Source organism: Grampus griseus (genome assembly GCF_964374135.1).
Source record: "Grampus griseus genome assembly, chromosome: 11".
Classification (NCBI taxonomy): Eukaryota; Metazoa; Chordata; class Mammalia; order Artiodactyla; family Delphinidae; genus Grampus; species Grampus griseus.
Window position 1 is genome coordinate 14,481,998 of NC_139005.1, and position 24,415 is coordinate 14,506,412.

General features: G+C 37.2%; 2 protein-coding genes across 2 annotated transcripts in view; one reads left to right on the plus strand and one right to left on the minus strand.

Annotated features, from left to right (window-relative positions):
• Positions 1-13,193, minus strand: part of PLCZ1 (phospholipase C zeta 1) — a gene marked incomplete at both ends in the record, with an annotated part of 41,588 nt that extends 28,395 nt beyond the window's left edge. Inside the window, 2 exons of the mRNA XM_082666329.1 lie at positions 2,797-3,028; positions 13,083-13,193. Coding sequence (XP_082522455.1) covers positions 2,797-3,028; positions 13,083-13,193 — 343 coding nt within the window. The remainder of the gene's footprint in view (positions 1-2,796; positions 3,029-13,082) is intronic.
• A 1,910-nt stretch (positions 13,194-15,103) lies between these two features.
• CAPZA3 (capping actin protein of muscle Z-line subunit alpha 3) lies at positions 15,104-16,003 on the plus strand (the record flags this gene model as incomplete). The annotated part of the gene is made up of 1 exon (XM_082666521.1): positions 15,104-16,003. One exon carries the CDS (start codon positions 15,104-15,106, stop codon positions 16,001-16,003), a length of 900 nt encoding a protein of 299 aa, XP_082522647.1.
• Positions 16,004-24,415: the final 8,412 nt, after the last annotated feature.

Consider the following 24,415-nt stretch of genomic DNA (forward strand, 5'->3'; position numbering starts at 1 on the left):
ATTAGCTCTATAAAGGTTAGTTACTGTTGCTTTTGCTGCTGATTACTCAGTTTGCCTCAAATTAAAAGTTGGTGTGAGTATTCACTTTAGAATAGAGAGTGTTGATCCTTGGCAAAGAATTTTATTTCTGGGAATTTATACTACAGAAATAGAGCCTCAGACAAAGATGGATGTGCAAGAATGCTCACACTAGCATTATTTATAAAAGCAAAATTAATGAGGGGAGGAAACAAATTAAATCTCAAGCTATGATACAATACTAAGCAGCCGTTACAAATAATGTATCAGAAAAAAAATATACAGTGACATAAGTAAATGTTTATGACATCATAAAAATGAAAAAGCCGGCATTCAAAATGCTCTTACAATTTTGGTTTAAAAAATGAAAGCTAGAAGAAAATACATAAAATGCTTACAGTCATGCAAACTATTTCAAAGTTATGCAAATTTAGAAACATGTGAGTGTATGGGGCAAAGGCATCATATATTTTAATAGTAATGATTTGCATGAATTTATTCTTTTTCCCAGTGCAATTAGCAGTGATTGGCCTATAGCCCTTTTGAACTATTAACTAATTAACTATCTTTGGTACTGGAATAGAAAACAAACTCCTCTTATGCCTTTAAAAACTACCAGACTGAGAATTAATCTCATGGATTTTTATTTTTAAAATAAAATGAGGTTTTCCTTATTTGGTATTGACATATGTCAAGTATCAATGTGGGATGAGACTGAGAAACTTGGCAGCATTTGGGACTGTAAGATCATAATTCAAATTGACCTTAATAAGTCTCTAAAGTGATCAATAGCCATGTAAATGAAATGCAAGGTCTTGGCTGTGTGAAACTATCTGAATGGAAGCAGAGTAAGGCCCAAAAGATGAAATAGATGAACAGTGTAATATTATGGTTAAAATACAAACACAATTCCAAGATGTCACTGGCACCATCTCATTATCCCTTTGTATCTTTTAACTTACCACCTGCAGGTAACAGTGGCAATTTTTTTTTTGAATATTGACTGGAATAATGCTACTAAAAGTGCTTGTCTGTGAACTGGTTGTTTCCAGGTGGCAATGACATAAAGAGCTTGAACCAGAGCCTAAATCAATTCACTACTTTCTCAGAGAAAGTCTTTGCTATTGAAAGGAAAGAAGTCAGCTGGACTCATCAGATGTGCTTAGAGATGTACTTTTTTTACGTTCTGATGCAAGCTCTTTATCTTGTTGCAAACCTGCAAAGTTTTAATCATGATCAGACCAAACTCTTACTAGCACTATCTTCAGTCTTACCACCATGGTACTTAAAAGCCTCCAAGGTCTTTACGTGGCACTGAATCATGAGCCAAAATCTTAATTGTGGCCAACAAGACCAACATGACTTAATCCCTGTCCAAACGCTTTTAGCCCTCATTCTCCAGGTTCCAACCACACTGTCCTCCTCTTGTTCCTCGATTCTCCAACTCAGGGCCAACACTTCTCTTGTCACATGTCTAGTTCTTTCTCACCACTTACGTCTTAGCTCAAATATCGCATCCCCATCGACGACTCTCCTAAACAACCAAGCTATGGGGACATATGTATAACTGATTCACTTTGTTATAAAGCAGAAACTGACACACCATTGTAAAGCAATTATGCTCTAATAAAGTTGTTTAAAAAATAAAAAACAACCAATTAGAGCTAGACCTCGTGCTTGTCTACTCTCTATTTTATTTTTTTCACAGTACGTAGCACTCCCTGAAATTATCCATTTGTATGTTTAATTATTTATTGTCAATCTCCCTCCAACCCCCATCAGGAATATGAAACCTAGTTTGCCTTGTTCTCCACTGTATCCCCAGCTCCTAGAACCATACTCAGTGGCCACAGATAAACATTTGAATAAATTATGAATGTACGAGCCCATGAAGGAATAAGTCTTGTTTTGTTAGGACCCATATTATAGTATGTTAAGCATTGATGGCCATAAACCAGTTTTCAAAGGCAGAACTTGGGCTTTCATATATCCCTTGTTAATAAATATTTTGAGCTATTCTATTAATTTCTGTAGGGTTAAACAGCATGCTTTAATAGTGTTTCTTGTGCATATTTTATTACATTATTATTTATTATTTTATTTAAAAATAAACATAAATGGAAAAAATTGAAATATTTTAGCCAATGAAAGATGAGACAGAGATCAAAAACTATATGACAAAAAAAAAAAAAAACTATACAGCTCACTAGCCAAAATGGTCATTGAACTTAAACCAGATGACTGCATTCAAAAAATAAAGAAAAAATGTTTTAATGTTTATGAAATGTTGTAGACAATTATGTGTATAAACAACAGGGAAATTAGTGATTTTATAATGTTTTATTCTTTCCTAGAATTGTTTTCATATAGCTAATTTAACATTCATATATTTTTCAATAAGATAGTGTATAAAAATGGAAAAGTGCCTATACCTGGGTTTTTATCTTATTAATGAATATCAAGACCCTTTCTTCCATTACAGTACTTGTAATAGAATCCTCATTTTGCTCTTCCTGAATAAGCTAATCTCTGAACACCTGAGAGATATACAGAAGCAGCTAAAAGAAAGGAACAGGACAATGAAAGAATGCCACTGTTACACAACAAAGCTTTCTAAAAGATACATCTGCTGTCTGTAAAATATGAAATTAAAACAGCCAACATATAATATTACCCATAAGAAATCTGACCTAATCAAAAATTTGAATTTAATAAGTGCAAATCTTAAAAAATAGTTTGCATATAAATATTTGATAAAACTTTGAAATACAAGCATACCTTCTTCAATAGGCTCATATTTTTGAATGATCTCAGAAGCAATACTTTTATTAATGTCAAGTGTATACTGCTCTTGTGTCAAAAATTGGGCCAGATTCTTTTCAAAAAGAAATTTCCGGTTTTCAGAATACGTGTTGAAAATCTCAATAATTTCTTCTCTGTGTGCAATAATTCGATAAATTGTTCTAAATTCTTCTATGGTGATTCTTCCTTGCTTTAGCCTGTCATTATCCTACTAAAAAAAAATGACTGGTGGGCTCACATTGTGAACATAAAAAATACACAAAATGAAGACGTTAGAGTATTTGTGTAACATATATACCAACTTATACTGGAAAGAAGTTACATTGGATTCTTATTTCAGATAAAATACATAAAAGTGCATGAAATGGTGCCAAAGTTGGGGAAAGGTTAATGGATCATCACCACTTAAAACCCAGTGGCCAGAGCTGCCCAGTTTAAGTGAAGAAGTGTATCCTGCCCCTGGGGAGAGTTAGAGCCCTTACGCAGTTCTTTACCCGGAAAGACTTGCCCGAATTCAGGGGAAGCTGCTAGAGATTCTTCCAGACTTAGGACATCCCAGAACCATTTGGATTTACCTCAGACCTTCTCCTCACTGTGGTGATAACATATGCCATCCCATAGAGCTCACTATAGTCTGTTGTTTTGTCCCTGCCTAGTTGGTTTCCTCTATCAAAAGCTTTGTTTTGGGCACTTGGAAACTGAAATCTAGGACATGGGTCCATCATGAAGGGAAAACAGACCTGTGGTTTCAGATCTGCTCGGTCTGAATGGGAAAGGAAAGGTGATCCAGCAGGGGTGCAGGATTGCAGAGGGAAATGCTGACTCTGAGAGGTCATGGAACTTTCAGGGACATGTGTCCTACAGACGCAGAAATATGAATCTAAATATCTGGAGGGGGATACAGGCTTGAGATGAACATGCTGGAGTTATTCCTGGGTGGATATTTGTAAATAAATGGTCAGAAATAAGAAGACCCTCTCTGTAAAAAACAAAACAAAAACAACCCAATTGCCATAGTTGGAATGGAAAGAAGTATGGGAGAAGATGAGGATTCTAGGTTATCTTTCAATTACACATTTCATTTTTCTATTCTAGTCTATTTGAGTAGCTTCTTGAAACCATCCAAACAGTATGTAACCCCATGTCATCAATAGGCATCCTGCACCATAAATGTCAGAATAAATCAGTCATTCAAGATCACTGTAAATACAGAAGCTGCAATAGGTGGTAATACTTTGAGGAAATGGAATCTGCATAATCACTGAAGGAACTGGGAGAGGGACAAACAAGGTCAGTTTCGATGAGAAAGAGTAGCTTCACCTGGTTGTTCTGGAAAATTCACACTTGAACTTTATGAGATAAGAGACAGGAAAGTGGGCTGGGTCCAGTTATTTAAAGTAACAGAATCACTGTGAGGTTCTGAGTAGGAAAATGACTAGCATAGGAGAGGTTTAGTTGTGATTAGTTGTGCATTACCGATGGGAAGAGAAGGAGAACTGCAGGTAAGGGAAGAGAGAAGATGCCATCCAGGTGGGAGGTGGTGAGTAGAAACTAAAGAACAGGTGTCAGTAAAATTATGAAGAGACAAGTCAGAAGGATTCAACACATTAACATTTTAGATGCATGAGGGAGAGAAGTCAAGAAAGTCTGGAGTTGGGGAGAGTTAGAATAACTAGTAGAATTAGAGCACCACTTACAAATAAAAAACTGAGGTATAGGAAGTACACCTTAGAAGGACATTTAATTTCCAAAGAGGCTATTTATATTTTAATTTTCTCAATACATTGCAGTACTTAAGCTTAAGTACAAAAAGTTCCTGTTAAAGGGCCACTGTATTGTGGTGAAAAGCTGACGATCTGTAGACAGCCTGAGCTGACATTATATTCCCAGCTCCAAAGCATGTGGGATTTTGAACTTCTAAATTAAACTATGAGCTTCATACTCTTCATCTGCAAAATGGGGATAGATAGCACTACTTATGTCACAGGTTGCTATGAGGATGGAGATATCAGTGTATTGTTAGGTCTTATCTATGTCTGTTTCCCTCACACCCTCCAGCCTAGTGTCTCATCTTTTGACAAATTTAACTATAAAACAACCCTAAGGTACAACAGAGGATAAACATGCTGGAAATGATCTCTTCACTTTTTTAGGAAAAGTTCACTGGTGGCTACCGGAGAGTTTGATCTGAGGAATCCAAGAAACAGTCTGAGCTGGGAATCAAGTAGGAAGAGCACCAGCTTAGTTCAAGGAGGAGCATTAATTTACACGTACACAGCAGCTTGAAGAAGCAGGGGCTGGAATGGAGCCCCATTGGGAATGAGACGGTGATAAGCTTGGGAAGAAGATTGGAATCGGTGGTCGTCAAATAAGAAGTTGGGTCTCCAGAGCTCATTAAACAATAATAGCACCTTAAAATTACAAAATCTTAAAAATAATTCATATTATCAATAATCTCAGTAGACTATGAAGTTCAACTTACTGTTTTGAAATTTTGGATTTTGAGGTCCACATAAGTCAATGTTACAGAATTAATTTTGTTTTTAATTTAGCTCCATTTTGCTCATAATTTGTCATAAGATCTTATGCAAGTCAATAAAAATCAAAGTGTGCCTGTAATTCCCGAAACATTTTGTCATGTAAAATTGTATGAATTAAAAACTTTTGTCTTACTGAATAGCAGCATACGATAAGATATACTTTATCCACTAAGCAATGAAAATTCTGCTTCGTTCAAGCAGGATATAAACTTGACCATCTGAAATGTCCTCTGGTAACTCGTTCTGTTTTGTTTTTCCCTAAAGATTGAAGTTGTTATCTGATACTAGAAAGAATTAGAGATATAAAGTTGAAACAAAATTCCACAAATACAAATAATTGCTACAACTGATCAAACCCAAAGGAAATGAAGGGTCAAAAATTAATCAAATTACCAAAAAAGAAAAACCACACACAAGAGGTGAGAATCGTATCGCTGAAAATGGGAAGTTCTAATTTTGATAGAAAGAGAAAAGGAAAAGGAAAGCAACAAAGGGTAAGTAATAAGCAGAAGAAAGATGACAGAGCGTCAGCAGAAGGGAAGAAAGAAGAAGAAAAGTGATAAGCAAGGAAGGTTCAAATCTGAGTACTGAGGCACGTAACAGCACCCACAACTTGTAGGGTACCAATGTATTAATATCTCCCCTGTAGGAGGGAACTGAAGGTCAAAAATCTTATGTAAATTGTCCCCAGTCTCACAGGCATGGTAGACCAGGACCTGAAACTAACTCCAGAACAATAAGGACAAGCAATGGGAGGAAAGAGAAAACAATACACCATTGCACGTATTGAGAGTATATGTGCAGAAATAAACTGTGTCAAATACAAGTCTGATCTCTTTAACTCTCTTAAATTTCTCAGCGTTTCTCCTTTGTCTTCAGGACAAAATCCAAACTGTTGTGTGGAATCCAAGACCCTTGAAGACATCACTGATGGTTTCTTCCCTCACCTTCTCCCTTGCACTTCACACTGCCTGTGCTCTGAATGAGTTGCAGTATAAACATCAAGCTGTCTCTTGCTATTGTAAAGGCTGTTTCTTCTGTCTGGAATGCCCTTCTTTTATTGTACTTCTTAACTTACGAATTTCTACGAATCCTTGAAAAAGTGTCCTTCTCTAGAAGTCATCCCTTATGTCCCTCTGTGTCTCTTCCTCAGCCCATGTTAGAGAGTCCTACTCAGGATTCTTATACGATTCTGTACCTTCTTCTCTCCTAGGGTTTATTACACTGAAATTAAAGCCTTTTTTTCTACTTCTCTTCTAGAAATGCCAAATTGTCTCAGACAGGAAGTCTGTCATCTGTTTCTTGTATCCTAAGTACTTATAAGAGTGTCTGACTGAGGTCTTCAGAACTTGGTCCAGCACCTAAACAATTTTATGATCCTGGTGAAATATGTTCATTTAATTGGATAAAGGAGCTAAAAATCTCCCTAAAGCTAGGGAGTGTAGGAAAACTATTTTTAAAAACATATTACAGAAAATATGCAAAATCTCAGGCCCCACTGCAGGGAATACTATAGCTTTTTAAAATGTTACATATTAATCATTTACAGTTTACAACATAAAATAAGAGTAATGAAGCCATCTTTCTCCTGTTTACAAAAAAAAAAAACCACGAAGCTCATTAAGTGGTTATTCTTTGCAAGCATTACAAAAAGAACTTTCCCAAACAACTCTTTCATTATTTATGTATAATTTTAAAATATATCTTTTACCTTAAGACTATGAATCCCATGAAGGTAGATATTTTATACTTATTTTTATTCCCAGTACCTGGTACTGGACCTACCCTAAAGTAGGAGGCTAGTGATTATATGTTTAAATGAATGACTGAATACAGGAGGATAAAAGAACATATTAAAATAATTCTATTGTTAGTCATCCTGATAGTACACTTTAGAAAACAGAATTAAGCCTTTTCATTTTGTTACCATTCTCCATTGCTCAGTTTGTTAGTAAAAAGATGAAATGTTGCTTTAAAAATGACATCATGAGAAAGCTGATCTATCAAAACAAGAAATTTTAAAATAAAATGTAACATTTAAAATTATCTCTGAAATTACACTAAAAAACAAAGTATTCAGAATATATTCTAGGAAATCATATGACTTGCAACTTTCTTCCCAAACTCTGACATACTTGTTTAAACTACCTGGCAAACTTGGTTTTTTCTCTTTTTTCATTCTGTTTCCTTCTGCTTCTGTTGCACAGATACAGCAGCCAGAGGCACCCAAGTCCCAGTCTTTCCTGAAGAAGGCCTATTTCCATACCTTGGAGACTGTCGCCAAGGCCAGGAGCTTGTGCACACAAGCTGTTTCCCAGAGGACACACCCCTTGATAGCCTGGGTCTGGCCGCCAGTGGGGCTTGTGTTCACGGGTTCAGGAGAACCCTGACAAAAAAAGAGAAAGTCCTTGGCTGGCAGTCCCTCTGGGGCTCCGCTCAGAGGGGATGGACTGATGCCCCCATCTTCCAGTCTTTTCCTGAAAGATGTCTATTTGCACACCTTACAAGCTGCTGCCTGAGGGTCCAGCTTCCAATCAGCCTGCATCTAGATGCTGCCTGATCCTCTGTTATGAGACACTGCCAGGTCCTGGTACACCCTCAATGACTGGGAGCCATTAAGAATGAAGTAGGCTGCTTGCACTATCACAGAGGTTGAGAGACAAACCAGAACCAAGGCACAGAAACCGACAGAGAGTAAAGGAAAATGAAGAAACAGAGGAATATGTTCCAAACAAAAGAACAAGATAAAACCCCAGAAACAGACGTTATTAAAACAGAAATAAGTGAATTACTTGATAAAGAGTTGAAATAATGGCCATAAACAATATGGAAGTTCCTCAAAAAACTAAAAATAGAACTACCATATCATTCAACAAGTTCACTTCTTGGCACTCATTCAAAGGAAACGAAATCACTATCTTGAAAAGCTATCTGCACCACCCCGTGTTCATTGCAGCATTATTTACAATACTCAAGGCATGGAAACAACCTACATGGATAAAGAGAATATGAGATATATATGTGTGTGTGTGTGTGTGTATATCATATAAATATATATAATATTTTTCACCCATAAAAAAGAAGGAGGGCTCCCCTGGTGGCGCAGTGGTTGAGAGTCCGCCTGCCGATGCAGGGGATACGGGTTCGTGCCCCGGTCCGGGAAGATCCCACATGCCGCAGAGCGGCTGGGCCCGTGAGCCATGGCCGCTGAGCCTGCGCGTCCGGAGCCTGTACTCCGCAACGGGAGAGGCCACAACAGTGAGAAGCCCATGTACCGCAAAAAAAAAAAAAAAAAAAAAAGGAAATTCTGTAATTTGTGATGTCATGCACGGACCTTGAGGGCATTAGGCTAAGTGAAATAAGTCAGACGGGCAAAGACAAATACTGTATGATCTTACGTACATATGGAATCTAAAAAAAAAAATGAACTCATAGCTAGAGAACAGATTAGTGGTTCTTTAGCTATGGTGAAGTGGATGAGAACAGCTAGGGCGTAGAAGAGGGGCAGGATGGATGAAGGTGGTCAAAAAGTACAAACTTCCAGGCATAAGATAAATCATTCTGGGATGTACTGTACAGTGTAGTAACTATAGATAATACTGCTATATCATATATTTGAAAGTTGCTAAGAAAGTACTCTTAAAGTCTCCCATCACAAGAAAAAAAATCTGTACCTATGTGAAGAGATAAATGTCTACTAAACTTATCATGGTATCACTTCATAATATTACATATATCAAATCATCATGCTGTTACACCTAAAGCTAATACCATACTATATGTCAATTATGTCTCAATAAAATTGGGGGTGGGGGCAGAGAAAGACTCATTAAGATTGCTCAGGAAGAGTTTGTTAAGTAAAAAGAAAGAAAATTAAGAACTCAACTTTAAGAGGAGAACAGAAGAGGAATGCTAGCAGGACAGATGGAGGAATGATATGAAATTTTAAAGAAAAACTTGGAGAGAGTTATGTCTTAGGAGTTAGAATAGAGAGAAGTTTAAGAAAAGAGCGATAAATAAAATGCATGGAGAAGCTAACCATTGAATTTAGCATTTTTGAAATAAAGAGGTTTTCAAAATAGGTGTGAAGGCAAAATTTATTGCAATGAAACACTGAAGAAGTTGCAGGAAGAAACGTAAAGGATTCTTTCAGTTTATCTGCTAAAAGAGAGACTGTAACATTTAGAAGAGGATATGGTGTAATTTATTTAATTAAGATTAAAAATAAACTTAGACTCTGGAGAACCAACTAAGGTAGGAAATCATAAACTCGAGGTGGAACAAAACACAAATGTAAGTGCCTGAACTGACCCAAGTTGCAGATTTGTAGGGCAGAGGCAGCAGAGAAATATCCTAGCTCATCTCTCTGCCTTCTAACTCCCAATCCATTCTATACTGCTGGCAGATTTATCCTAAAATATGCAATATTTCCCTGCTCAAAAAATGTCAATGGCTACCCACTGCCTACAAAAGCAAGTCCAAATTCCACGGCCTACCAGTCAGGATTTTTATCATCTGGCCATAACTTGCGCTTGCAGCTATTTCTCACCACTCCCCTTGGAGCATCCTACACTCAAGTCATGGCTGCTTACCTGTGATTCTTCAACCATTTCTAGCAATGTGATCTACACATATTGCTTTTCACTCCTCAAGGTCCAGCAAGAATGCCACCTCCACCATGGAATCTTTTATAAAAGCCCAAGTTAGAGTCTCTGTCTTCTCAGATTCCCTGTTAGCATTACCTAGGAAATTTATTATAATCTACTTCTAAAACAATAATTTCTGTATTTCTTTTCTCCTTAAAAGAGACATACAGTTTATTTTTTACAATCCGCTGTTTCTAACAGAGTGCCATGCACATACTGCAGATTTAATAATGGTTGCTAACTGCTTAGAGAATTTGAAAACTTAAGGTTAGTCCTATAATAATAAAAATTCTTGAAATTGAAGACGATACTATTTCATACTCAGCAAAAATCAAGAGTGTAATCTAAGACTAGCAATATGTATTGAAATGGCACATAATATTTCCTAAAAATAGCTGACATGCTACAAATTAAAGATAATAATAAAGCAATCAAAAAAAATTTTAGTAAAGGGATAAAAAAGAAACTTAGAGAACTGCTGCTCAAGCCATGACTCAATAATTAATTTTGTAAAAAGAAGTTTACAATATTTTGACAGTGTCATAAATTTACATGATCTTTATTCAAATTTTATAATAAAATTTCACCTTAGAAAATAAATTCATGTCAGAATTTATGTCAGCTTCTTAGGAAATCAATGAATGTACTGTAATTTTCTATATTTTTTTGAATGATCATCAAGTAGCTTCAACTAATATTTATCGAGTGCCTACTTTATGCCTAGCTTGGTACTAGGTACATTCACAAACGATATCTTATTTAATATTCAGAACCATCCTGCAAAATAACTATATTAGTATCCCCGTTCTGCAGGTTAAGACATTTGCTCAGAGATTTCTGGCTTGCCAAGTACAACTAGAATCTAATAGACTGAACAATCTCCACATCCACTGAGCTTGCTAATGACAACAGCTGAGCATTTTTTGTGTGTGTGGCCACCAAAAACAAAGATTCATCATGATTCATTTTATTTGCTCTGGCTAAAATGTGTACCCTGAAGTGTGGAAAGATTAGCAACAAAAGTTAAAGCAAAAGAGTCAGATGTTTAAACTTGGTCTTCACCTTTCCAGAAAATTGTTAGCCAATACATTTTCCCTGAGCATATTACTTAATCAACATTTTAATGCATACACAGCAACTTAGCCTAAGGCAAAAAAGTATTTTCTATTAGAGGGCCCAGGGGAATTATTTTAATAGAACAGAATGGTTTATCATAATCATCAGCCTTGTTTATATGTAATTTATGCTTCTAAAGTATTTGAGTTCATTTTAAAGGGTTTTTTGAAGTATTCTAAGCAAACTCTGCCCCTCTAATTTCTATAATTAACATTGTTTTCATAGCTACTTTAAAAAGGTTTTACTAAACAAAATAGACCTTCAATCCTGCTATGTCCAAATAATCATAAATTTCAGTTAATGAGCTACTTATTTACTTGTTATAACTGTTTAGCATTCTACATGACGCTTTTCAATATGGCATGCATTTTACTCAAGTGGATTTCAAACAACTATCTCTATCTTGCAGATAATTCAAAGCAACTTGATAATCACTAAATAAGATTTTCAATATTTCACATTTGATACAGATTTAGCATATTACTACCTCTATATTGTGTTGAATGTGAATTTCATTAAACCTGAAAGCAGATAGCTCCTTCTCCCTTCGGGCAATACCACCGAGGGAAAATTCTATGTGTAAAGGTCTGTCACAGAAACTTGTGTTCTTCACTTGTGGTATTAGACATGAATTGATTAAAATTCTGATAGCTTATTGCAGCACAAGCTACTTGGATTCATAGAAACAGCTCTGAATTCTTTGTCTTTTAGTGCAGTCTCCTGAGAAGTACAGCTTTTCTTTTTCGAAGCTCCTCTTTGTGGTTCGTAAACATGAGGGCTAAATCTTATTGAGAAAAATGCTTGTAGGGTCTGCTGTGTGTTTCTGCTTATTTTCTAAGCAGAGGCACCAACCACCTTTCTTCAGGACTAGCTCTTCAAGGATGGTTTACGTAATGAAGAGATAGTATCTCCCTCCAGAGGAAAACTGCAGGTTTGTTTACTGTCCAGGATAATAATGATAATGACAGCCTCCAGGGCAAAGATCAGACAGGCCTACAGCCCATAAAAAAAGCTCTGGCTTTCTAAACTTGAGGTCCCTCTCAGGTAATGCCACCCACCGCGCGCGCACATGTCACCTGAGCCTCCTCACATCACACTTTGGGAACGGGGCTAGGAGACATGGCACCAAAATGTCGATACGCTGGCAGGTGCTATTTTTGTGAGTGCCAAGCTGTCTTCTTTCTCTGAACTGGAAACCTGCGTCTGCCAACATCCCTAAAACTGTATCAGGCTAACTGAGTAGCTCGCAGGTAAGGTAACACAAGCTTCCCGGTTTGTGTTAGTTGGTAACAATTTCAACAAGATTGTGTTATCTGGCTACTCACTTTCAAGAAACAAAATCATATTCAGGATGCCTATCTTCCTAACTATCTGAGCTGGCCAGTCTAGTGTTCTTGCCTGACTCGCCAAGAAATCTGACATCTTCCTAGTGCAAAACTCAGCTATCTCTTGGTTTTTTCTTTTGTTTTTCATGAGCTTTCCCTTTGTCCTCTAGGGACAGACTTGATCCAGGTTCCCTTCCTACTAATTCTTCTTTAAACAAAGAGAATTTACGGCTTGTCTGCTTTGAGGTGAGAAAAATGCAATTTTTCTGAAGATTGCCCATTCCTTCTATAAATCACTAACATCCAATCCACTTACCATTTCATCATTTATATAATTTGATCTAATCAGATGACCAGTCCTAATCTGATGTGAACATTCCGGCATTCTCAGCAGATTGTTCTGAACTAATAACCTGGCATGATTTCAAATTTTATCAACAACTCATTTTACGTCTTACCTAAACTCTTTGTCTTGATTATAAATATATTTAGCATAATTAATTGCTTTAATTCTTAAGAGACTAATCTTTCATATGTATTTTCTTCAGAAAGCATCCAAGTAGTTATCGACATTTTCCAATATTGGATTAAGTCCTTCCTAGGGTGGGGTGTTCAGAGGGCGGATATTATCTCACCTTAAAAATATACTTCACGTGAATAGTATTGCACCGAATATCTAATTTTTCAAGTAATTTCAGAGTTTTTTCTAGGGTAATTTTTCCATATTTAAAGTCATCCCGAACCATGGACAAAAACCATGTACGAAAGGACACCAAAAAAAAGAAGTTAAGGAAATTCTCACAGAAAGTCATTAAGTACTTAAAATGACTAAAGAATATTTTACCTCTCTTCAGATCAACGTTTTTATTTTCAGAGGAGAGTCTATCACAGGCTTAAATGAGAAAACAATTTTATGATAAATAATATTTTTAAAAAACTAAGTAGGCACTGCTCTGTGCTAAAGGTATGAAAGGGTATAACACAATAAAAATTACAGGAAAACAATAAAAATTAACATTTGAGAAATCAAGCTATTACTTGGGAAATACAGTCTATCTTCTGAAGACGTGAACTTGGGAGACAACTGAACATCAACACTTGATCTCTCTCAGCATTAGTTTCCTCATCTGAAAAGTGGTCAAATTAATACTTCCAGAAGGTGGGGGCATTAAATGAGTTCAAACCATGTCTGATATGATTATTACCACTACATTAGCCAAATGTCAGGCTACACACATGCCCCAAAAAAGCAACATTTTAAGGACCATAGAAAAGAGTAAAAAAAAATGTCATGGTGTCTATTTAGTATGAAAGAGAAGACAAAAATAATCAAGCTTGCTTATTATCTACAGAGAAACTACAAAAATTAGGACACTTCAAATTGAAAAACTAAGGTTAAGAAGAATTAACATGACTGTCTATAAAATCGTGAAAGGTACTGGTAAAAATTGTTCAACAACACACTCAATTTCAGATTGTTAGAACTAATTGGAAACCCTTCAAACTAATGGCAATGACTTAATACGGCAAAGCTCATGTTATTATAAGAAAAAGATACAGGAAGCTAGGGAAACTCAGAAAAGCTCAGGGCAGAAAGGGAAGGAAGCAGTTTTTGCTTAAATGAGAGAAACTTAAGTTCAGGACTCTTCAAAAAGAATGAGAAAAGAATCAAGGAAAGGGGATAAATCAAAAGAGGAAAGAGGAACAGAAAGCACTCTGAGTGGATATTTGTTCTCCATATTTTCATGACCTGTAGTTCCGTTTCTCCTCGCTTAGAAGTTTCTCCCCATTATGAGTTGCCACAAGTTCCAAATATAATTAACTCTGCCCCTTTGCAGGAGAGGGATTTCTTGAAACTCATCCACTGATGCCACTGCCCCTTTCCTAGAAAGAAAGCAGAAAACACAGTGGTTTGTTGCCTTTGTTCTTTGGAGTTAGCTCAACACTTAAATCCCACAGAAACCATATGTAACATGTGGTCTCTTCACTTCACTGCCCTTAAAACTTTCTGGTTTCTTGCTTACGTTATGACCATTTCCAAACCCACAATGTTTATAAATGAGGCATCTCTTGCTGTCTGGCATTTTCCCATGAACTGCCATCGTACCTCATTTTATTTTTACTGTTTTGTTTAAACCCCTCAAACCTTTCAGCATAGCGTGCTTCCACTGGGTTGGGGACAGTTATTCTGAGGGCCTGATTATACATCAATGCCATCGTGGTCCCCAAAAGGTGCAAAGGGTTGCCAGATACTCTCTAGAAACTCTGGGCTGCTTCTCTAGATCCCTGACAACATATAATGCACACAGAGACACACCACTTTTGAAGAAGGCTGTTCTGGAGGCTAAGTTCTTAAAATCTTCAAAATTCTTATAGCTGGTTGGCTGCGCACCATGCTGTCAGGTGACTATCATGTTTTTCTTCTGGTCTGAACACCTAATGTGATATCACTGAAAGTTCCATACCTCATAGAGAAAGCTTCTTTATGACTTCATCAGGAGACTCAGAGCTTGCCAGACAACCTGTTTTTTCATGGTCAGACATGGTAATCTTAAGCTGAATGTGTAACACCTTGATGGGAAGGTTGTCCCATGGAATGTTTTCTCATCTTTGAACACTCTTTATTTCAGAAGCTCTGCTTCTGCTACAACCAAACATGTCACTTAGCGATCTGAGTAAGAAAGAGAAAGAAAAAGTAATTCTCAGACTGTTAATGCAGGCTCCTCCAGGGGAATTTGTAAATGTCTTTGATGATCTCTGTCTGCTTATCCGTGATGAAAAACTCATGCACCATCTAGGTGAGTGTGCAGGCCATCAACACTGCCAAAAATATTATGTCCCACTCTCCATCAATGGGAATACGGTCCTCCTGTCTCACCACAACGTAGTGAGTAACTACCGATTTTTTGACCACCAGAGCAAACTTTCTTTCAAATTCGACCTGCTTCAAAACCAGTTAAAAGACATCCAAAGTCACGGCATCATTCTGAATGAAACGGAGTACCTGAGGACTGTTGTTCTGTGCGCCTTAAAGCTGTATGTGAATGACCACTATCCAACGGGGAACTGCAATGTGCTGAGAAAAACGGTGAAAAATAAAGAGTTCTTGATTGCTTGCATTGAAGATCACAGCTACGAAAAGGGAGATTACTGGAATGGCCTTTGGAAATCGAAATGGATTTTCCAAGTCAATCCATTTCTAACCCAGGTAACAGGGAGAATTTTTGTGCAAGCTCACTTCTTCAGATGTGTCAACCTTCATGTCGAAATCTCCAAGGACCTGAAAGAAAGCTTGGAAGTAGTTAATCCAGCTCAACTGGCTCTAAATTTCGCGAGGCTTGTGGAAGAGCAAGAGAATAAATTTCAAGCTGCAGTCTTAGAAGAATTACAGGAGTTATCAAACGAAGCCCTAAGAAGAATTCTACGAAGAGATCTTCCAGTGACCCGCACTCATATGGACTGGCAGAGGATACTCTCTGACTTGAATCTGGTGATGTATCCTAAATTAGGATACGTCGTTTATTCAAGAAGTGTGTTAGGCAACTGGATTAGATAAAGGATTTTTGCTCATGGTAACTGTCTTGACCTGATTACTTTGTTTCAGGGGGGCGGGGAGGGTGGCAGAGGTTATTTGCCTAAAGTTGAGAAGCCACTAGACATGCCTGTCACTTTGCAGATGCAAGTTTTGGGGGGTTTTTTTGTTTGTTTCTTTTCAGGGGGGGATAATTGGTCACATCACACAGCTTGTGGGAACTTGGTTCACCGACCAGGGATTGAACCTGAACCTTTGGCAGTGAAAGCGCAGAGTCCTAACCACTGGACCTCCAGGGAATTCCAGATGCAAGTTTAAATTAGGGACAAGTCTACCAAATCATTTTATTCAAGGAATATTTACCAGTAAGTCAAGAAAATGATGATGGAAATGTATTTAATGGTAGGGACCACCATAAAGCCAGAAACACTTTTAGAACCTAAAATGGTTTTATAGAATGTGGCACCCCAGAAGTATTAATAGAGGTGGCCAGGCTTAAGGCTGTGTATGTGTGTGTGCTTGTGTGTGTGTACAGGAATGACTTTTGACTTCCTTTGTAACGGGAGAAGGTATGTAAATGAAAGTCATTCTGCGAATGATACTTCACCTAACTCAGTTCAGTCCTACACCAACCCTGAGCGGGTAGATTTCAATAAGTAACATTAAGGTTGGATGTTCCATGAAACCAACAGATATTAAAAATCTAGCTCATATGAAGGACTATTGGATCCATAGCCATCCCCCCCAAACACACAATAATCTGGAATTACTCCAGTCCCCAGGCTTTTCTGATACCTAACATGGTCTTCGAAGAATCAACTGGAAAAGCTTGACTCCCAAGCTTATATAGTCCAGCTCTTGTGAAGTCATCACTACAAGCATATATAAGTGCTTATTTCATGCTGGACCTTGTGCTAGATGATTTACACACAATTTCTCATCATTAGGCTGCTACTAGTAGTAACCCCATTTTACATGAGAAGAATCTAAGACCTGAGTTGGTTAATTCACACAGGCACATAGTAGGTGGTGGGTGTGACTAACTCTAACACTCTTAACCTCTAGGGTATTGCAGCTCTCTGTGGAGGCCTGCTTCCTTGAGACTTGTGAACTCTACCCTGCAATGACTTAAATGCCCTAGGCAAGCACTTCACCCAAAGGATACCCCCAAAGGAACTGGAACAGGTGGGCTGCTGTTTTCTAGCCAAGATGTCCCCTATCACTAGTCCCAGCAATGTTACTGACCACTTGTGTCTACTCTCAGAGAAATCCAAATCTAAACCTCTCTAATAAGATTGCAGTCGAGCAGCAGATGGGCCCCAGCCCCCAAGTCCAACTTATCAGGGAAGCAAAGTGCTTTATAGTTTGGATCCATGCAATTGAAAAAAGGTCTAATTTTACTTAATAAACATTGGAGCAAGTGTTTATTAAGGATCCTAGGCAAAAATGTCTAAATCTCAAACTTCTTTTCCTCAACTTGTAGATCTTAGAGAATCTCAGGAGGATTACCTAAGGTGTATCATTAAAACTATAACTTTCCAGTCAGTACCCATCCTCAGATTCTGATTTAATAGGTCAGAAAAATCTACATTTTAAACAATTATTGGTGATGATTCCAATGAAAGGGACTCTAGGACCACATTTTAAGTATATTGTTCTAATCTTAAACTAACACACCTTTATTTCTATTAACTGAAATCATTTCCTATTGTCCATTAAAGGCCATTTCTACTACTTCACTGGGTTCACCATGCACAGACCAAGGACAGGCCTTCATCTGTCATGTTAAAAAATTAAGAAAAATCTTTCTAAAGAAAAACAGCAAGGAGAATTGCTCTCATTGCCCTAAAATATACCCATCTGACAAATTATTTTGCAAAAATTTGAATTCATATTATGGTTATATATGTGTTGATTTTCCAGATCATTCCACAGTAAGGCTTAATGTTTTATGGAACAATCACAGAAGCATTTAACACCCACTTTAACACAGGGTTTTAAAAATAATATTTATTGGTATTTCTGGATATAAAAGTCACATGTGCAAATCACAGAAAATGCTTAAAGTATAAAGCATGTTGGCCAATTTCCTTCCACCCAATTTTATAGAATTGTTTTAAATACTAAGGATATACAGTATATAAAAATTTGTATCCTGTTCTTTTTGTATAACCTCCTATATCATAAATATTGTCCATGTCATTAAAACCCCTTGAGCACATAATTTTAATTATTTACATGATATTCATACACAATAACAAGACAACCATTTCTCTATTCATGCATAATTTAAAATTTTAGCATTTTATTTTTGTTATTAATTAGGCTATAGTATCTCTGTGCATAAAGCTTTGCCCACATTATACATTATTTCCCTTAAGATAAATTCCCTATAATCACATGTTGAAAACAGATGAACATATTGATGCTCTTAATACATATTGCCAAATTGCTTTCCAGAAAGATTTAACAATTTATAATCCAGTTGGTAGCATAAAAGTATTTAGCTCACCACAGTAATCTTGACAATATTGAATATCAAATTTTTTCTTTGATAGGCAACAAACCTTAAAACAAAATGAGTAAAAAAGGTATTTCACTAACTTATGCTACCCTATACCTAAAAGCATTCCCACAACAATATTATTTGGTAGTTACTTTCTTTATATGGAGGCTGGCATAGCCAGGAAAATCTACAGTTACTACCTTTTCTCGGAACCTTTATCTCACACACACACACACACACACACACACACACACACACACACTCTTACATTTAAACCTGCACTATGTGCCCAGGCATATACACACATACACACAAAATCCTTGAGATTCTGAAGACTCAGTGTGATATTTTTTTAATATTCCAGTATTCTCTCCCCCAATCCTATTTCCAGCTGGAATGTTAGCTCCATCAGAATCCGGACCTCGTCTATCCCAAGTATCTAGTCCATTACTGTCTGTCATATGGTAGGTACTCAGTGAATTAATGAGCAAATGAACAAGTAAATCATGATACTAGGTACATAAAGCATGGTAGGCTTAACTAGCCTTAAGACTTTGTAGACCATAACTACTTGCTGCCTCTTTAGGAACGATGTATTCCTCTGCCGATTCCCAAGGCTGAGGTTGGGACTCTTCATTATAAGGCAGTTGATTGCATTCTGAAGCTGCTATTGGCTGCCTCCTGCTCTGATGAAAACCTTTGCTCTTTTCCCACTCCAAATGGAGAGAGATGTTTCCTCCAACAAGTTGAAGAAAATCAAGTTCTCCAAAAGTCATGTACAGTATTTTGGGTCAATTTTACATGATCCTCTGTCAAAGATTTTTTGCCCTTCCCTTTGGGGTGCTAGTCCAGAGCATTAGTCAAATGACCATCTCATGTTCTGCTCAGAGATCCGTGGAGGGGTGTACACCCTGCAACGTCCCCCTATGTCAGGGTGAGTCCCGGCTGTTCTGGGATGTGCCTTAGCCTCAGGCGTGCCTTGAAGCTAAAACAGGCTTCAATCTTTTTTCTTTGTTGGGACCTTCACCACAGTGCACAAGACCCAACTACACCCTTTGTTATCTGAAAACTGGGTTAGCCTCTTGGTGGGTATCAAGCCAATAGACACAACCAAGCCAAAGATCTGGATAAGGAAGGATTTATCATTACTTTCAGCAGTTAAGGAGAACACCAGGGATCCTTCCCAAAGCAGTGTCTCCCTGGACAGCAAAATTGGGAAGTTTTAAGCTAATTGTACATGCATATTCATGAAGGGGCTTGAGCAGAGGAGAATTCAGCATAGAATTGGGGCAGAGGTCCACTGAGTCCAAGCTTTAGTTGACTGAAGTAATGCCAGGAGGATCAGAAAAGGTCAACCTCATCATCCCTTAGATTCCAGTTGATCTGATGGTTGAGGGGGGATTTAAATTCTGCAAACAGCTCAAGACTGTGCTTTAGGCTAGTCTTTACCATTGAAAGAGAACTGGGTGTCTAACAAGTTATCTTTGCGATTGTTACTTCTCTTGTCTGATAACAATCGCTTGTTTCTGCATTCTTGTGTTCCCTTAAGATCATGAATTGCTGAGACAAGGGCAAGCATGTGGCCAGGCTTAGATCATGAAATGCCTTAGGCAAAATATGACTTCTCTTATGTCAAGAAAGCTACACCTGGTTTTCTTTCCCCAGGGACCCCCTATCCTGTCTGCTTACAAAACCTATCTATCTCAACTCCACATCAGTCACTGATCTCTCATTCCTGATGAGCAATCAATTTATTCTTTTCTATTGACTCCCGTGGCCTTCTTCATGATATGCTTTCAAATTTTTCTGCTCTACTCAAGCTCTACTTCATCATTCTTTCACTTAGTAAATGACTTTGTTCTTTACTAAGAAGACACATGCTTTCAAAAAGAGCTCCTACAGCTTCTTTTCTCTGCACTTAAAAACATATTTATTGTCTTCTCCCTCCAAATAGTCACCAAAGCAGTGTATGTTCCTTTCTGAGACTAATTCTTCTTCCTGTGCACCTGACTAAATCCTTGATCTTCTGTCATCCAGGCTCTTGATTCATCAGCTATTTTTTATGCTTGACCCCTCACTTTCGTTATCCCCTCTTGGTTCCTCTCCTCTATAAGCAAACATACTCAGTTCCAATTATCCTAAAAAAATCTTCCCTACGAATCTCTCAGGTCCTTTCACCATGAAACTTTTCAAAAGATTATCCTATTCTTAATTTTTTTCTGCTTCCTTACCACTTAATATTTTCTTAAAGGAATGGATTTAATTAAGAGTCTTTTATGTTTTAGGCATTCTACCAAGCAATTTCACCTGCCTCATTGAATCCTTATAAGAATCATACAACTGGGAATTATTTTTTACAGCTTAGGAAACTAAGAGTATTCCTAAGTAATTTTGCCAAATTGATACAGCTAGCAAGTGACAGAACTAGGATTCCAATTCAGGTCTGTCACACTTCAGAACTCCTGCCCTTTACACCACATCATGCTGCCTTTACTCTGCACCTTCTGCCTTCCAGTCCAACAGTATATTGAAAATCCATTCTCGAAAGTTTTCAATATCATCATTGTTCATTTCAATGACCTTCCGTCAGTTAGCATCATGAGAACTTGACTATTTCTTTATCCTGAAAAACTTTTCTTTCCTCAGTTGTAACTGCATCTTAGTATCCTCCTTCTCTGATTCATTTTTCCTCCTCCACTGTACCCCATGCTCAAACATAGGCATCCTCCAAACCTAAGTTCTCTGTCCTCTTCTTTTTACATGATCACCCTCATTCACCAAGGTTTTCAGCAACCACCCTATTCTTCACAATATTCATCACAATATTCCGGTACAACAGTACTGGCTACTCACTAGCCATACCTATGACTAAGTAGCTCTTCAAAACAGTATTTTTTTTTATAGCATGTGCATCTTTTTCTCTTCCCTCTTAGCTACCAAACTTGCTAATTATTTTTCTATTTTTATGTTATTATTGAACTTGTCACTAAGCACTATATTCTAAGATACAACCTTGACCACACTCTGCCAGAGCAGCTTTGCATAAACACATCTCCCGGTGTGACTTGACCTCCAAGGATGTCCTGTCTTGACACTGCTCCCCCTTGATCCACACTCCCTCCCACCATCCCTCCAACCCTGACCACCCATGTTCTATAAATGAAGAAAAGACATCTACTAAATAATCATACAGATGACTCCAATCAACTTGACTTTGTGCTTCATTTCTACATTCCAATATTACCTACAAGTTTTACCTTACAGTGTCAAAATCAACATTTTCAGAACTAACTTTTTATTCTTTCCTACCTCTCTCTCCTTCAAGAAAATTACTTTCTTTTTTTTTTTTTTCCTGCTCTTACAAGCACTATCTTACCATTAATTCAAGGTCAAAACTTCGGGCATCTTTAACTTCTTTCCTATTTCCTAAAATCCAATTAGTCATTGCATCTTTTTATTTCTGTTCCTGCATTTTTCTTATTTATTCCCTTTGTCACCTTATCATTAATTCTTGTCACTTCTCATGTATCAAGTTTTCTAACTGACCTGCCTTTATTTTCTTTCTTAAATCTCCAATCTATTCTCTGAAGTTCTACCAAATTAATTTTCATAAACCTTAACTGATTATTCATTGTGTTACACACAATCTTGATCAAACACTTTTAAACAATACCTATTGACTAGGAGATCCATTTCAAATTCCCTGGCTTAGCATTCCAAGGTCCCCCATGGCCTGAGTGCCCCTATACCTTCCATGGATCTAACATGGCTAAACAGGACTTTAGGACTGGACTTAACCACCTTTTCCAAAAAGCCAAGAGAAGCTTCACCAAAAGTGCTCTCTACATTTCCTATATGTAAACACATTCTAGCTCTAATTTTGCCTTGAAACTTTTCCATCCTAATTTGAATATTAGACGCGTGTGTTTGTCCTCTTACTCTAATATACTAAGGAAGGGATTTTTTGTTTCATTCATACACAGTGTAATGGAAATCTATGAAATTTTGAGTTAGAATAAGTTCAAGTCCTGATTCTACCAATTACTACTTTTGTGACATAAGGCAAGGATAAAATATATAACTTCTTTGATACCCAATTGTTCCATTTGTTAAACAGGGGTTAAATGCGTGATGTTTTACATACAATGTGTGAGCAATAAATCGTTCACGAATAAATAAATGTTGAAGAGAGGAGAGCTTCCGTAAGTCTCTCAGGTTGGCCAGAGCTTCACAAGCAACATTTCCTAAAGATAAGAGAGAGTATCTGAAGCATCATTCCTCAATCCAACCAAAGCTCTCTATCTTTCAGGAATTCTAATTTACAAATATCTCTGATTTGGAAATACCGTTTTGCATTTTAAAGATCTTTCATAGTGTCTGGCATACGATAAGAATATAATTCCTATAATGCCAGGAGAATATAATTTTCCTGGCAATACATTCTTGAGATCTTATTATATGTCACATGAAGTAGATCCCTTTAGGAGCCTCCAGGGACAAGATTTATTTTCAGATTTAATCAGTCAATGTCCCTACAGGAAACAGATGACAAATACAGATATGATAGTTCAAAGAGAGTATAATGAAGGGATTATCCACAAAGATGTGGGAACACAAGGGACAGCGAAATAACATGAGAGCAGTTTACATCTTTAGGTCAAGGTTAGGGAGCAGTCACTAGAACCTGGAAGGAGGAGTCAATATAATGGGTCACCAGAAGAAGGGCTATACCCTTCTGTGGAGGAACGTTCCAGCCCAAGGAAACCCCCCAGGAAGAGAGTCAAGGGCATAAATATTCTTCTCCTGCTTCTGGTTTCTGTCAGAGCCCTCCATTGGCAAACCCAATCAAAAATGAGAGGGCAAGGGAGTCCATTAATAGTCTATGCACATCTGCCTCCCAAGGCCAATAGTAGGGGGGTGAAGGGAAGAGAACAGATCTGGAGGGGCAAATGGAAGATACGGATACATGTTCATTCATCTGAAGGCGATTTCTGATACCAGGCAGGACTTTTGTTTTAGTATGATGACCATCTGGCATTTACTCAGTATATGCTTTTGTTCACTTAGATAAGTCATTATTTTAAATAAATAAATATATTTTGTAGAGCTACATAAAAAATGTGTTTGCAAGGATTTCAAGTAATTTTTCTATATATTTCAGTCCATTTTAACTCCCTTGAAAAAGGACAACCTCTTCTAGGTTATAAATGCAACAGGTTTCCTGAATTAATTTTATTACATAAATGTAATTCTTATCATACTGTTCTTATCTCCCTAGGCACTTTTTATTCTTATTTCAGAATATGTAAAGTGCCCTCACTTTGCAAGCACCATGTTCATGCTCCAAATTCATATGAATAAAAAAGAATTTATGGTGTGAATAGGATTTACTAATTCGACAGATCCAATTTTTTTATTCCCTAGGAACGTGATCTGTGACCCTAACCACATGCAAATGCAGCCCTCTGTTCAGAGGGAGTCATGGCATGAGAGAGTGAAGTAAGGGGAAAATTCCATAAACATTATATTCTTTAGTAGAGATACCTGAACAGTAACCCAATGTTTCCTAATGAGTATTTCCTATGTTCACATCAGTACTTCTTTTCATACCTCATTCTTGGATAAACAATCTTCAACAAAGCTCAAATTCTTCTGGATATATTAGAAAATAACAATAATGGAAAATCAGGACTCTTTTGCCAAATTATTATTATAGCATAGCACATGCCTAAAGTTCAAGAAGGGTCCGTAGCGTTTGTTTGGAATTAAATTCACCATGTCTAGCACTGAAACTCATAGGTCAAACTGATCTCTTCAGAATTTCTAGAAATTCTTGCAGTGCACCATAATTTCTAATGGCAAGACCTCACAATATAGAAGAAGATATGATGACAGTGGCTCTTTGTAGTTACATGGTACCATTCAATACA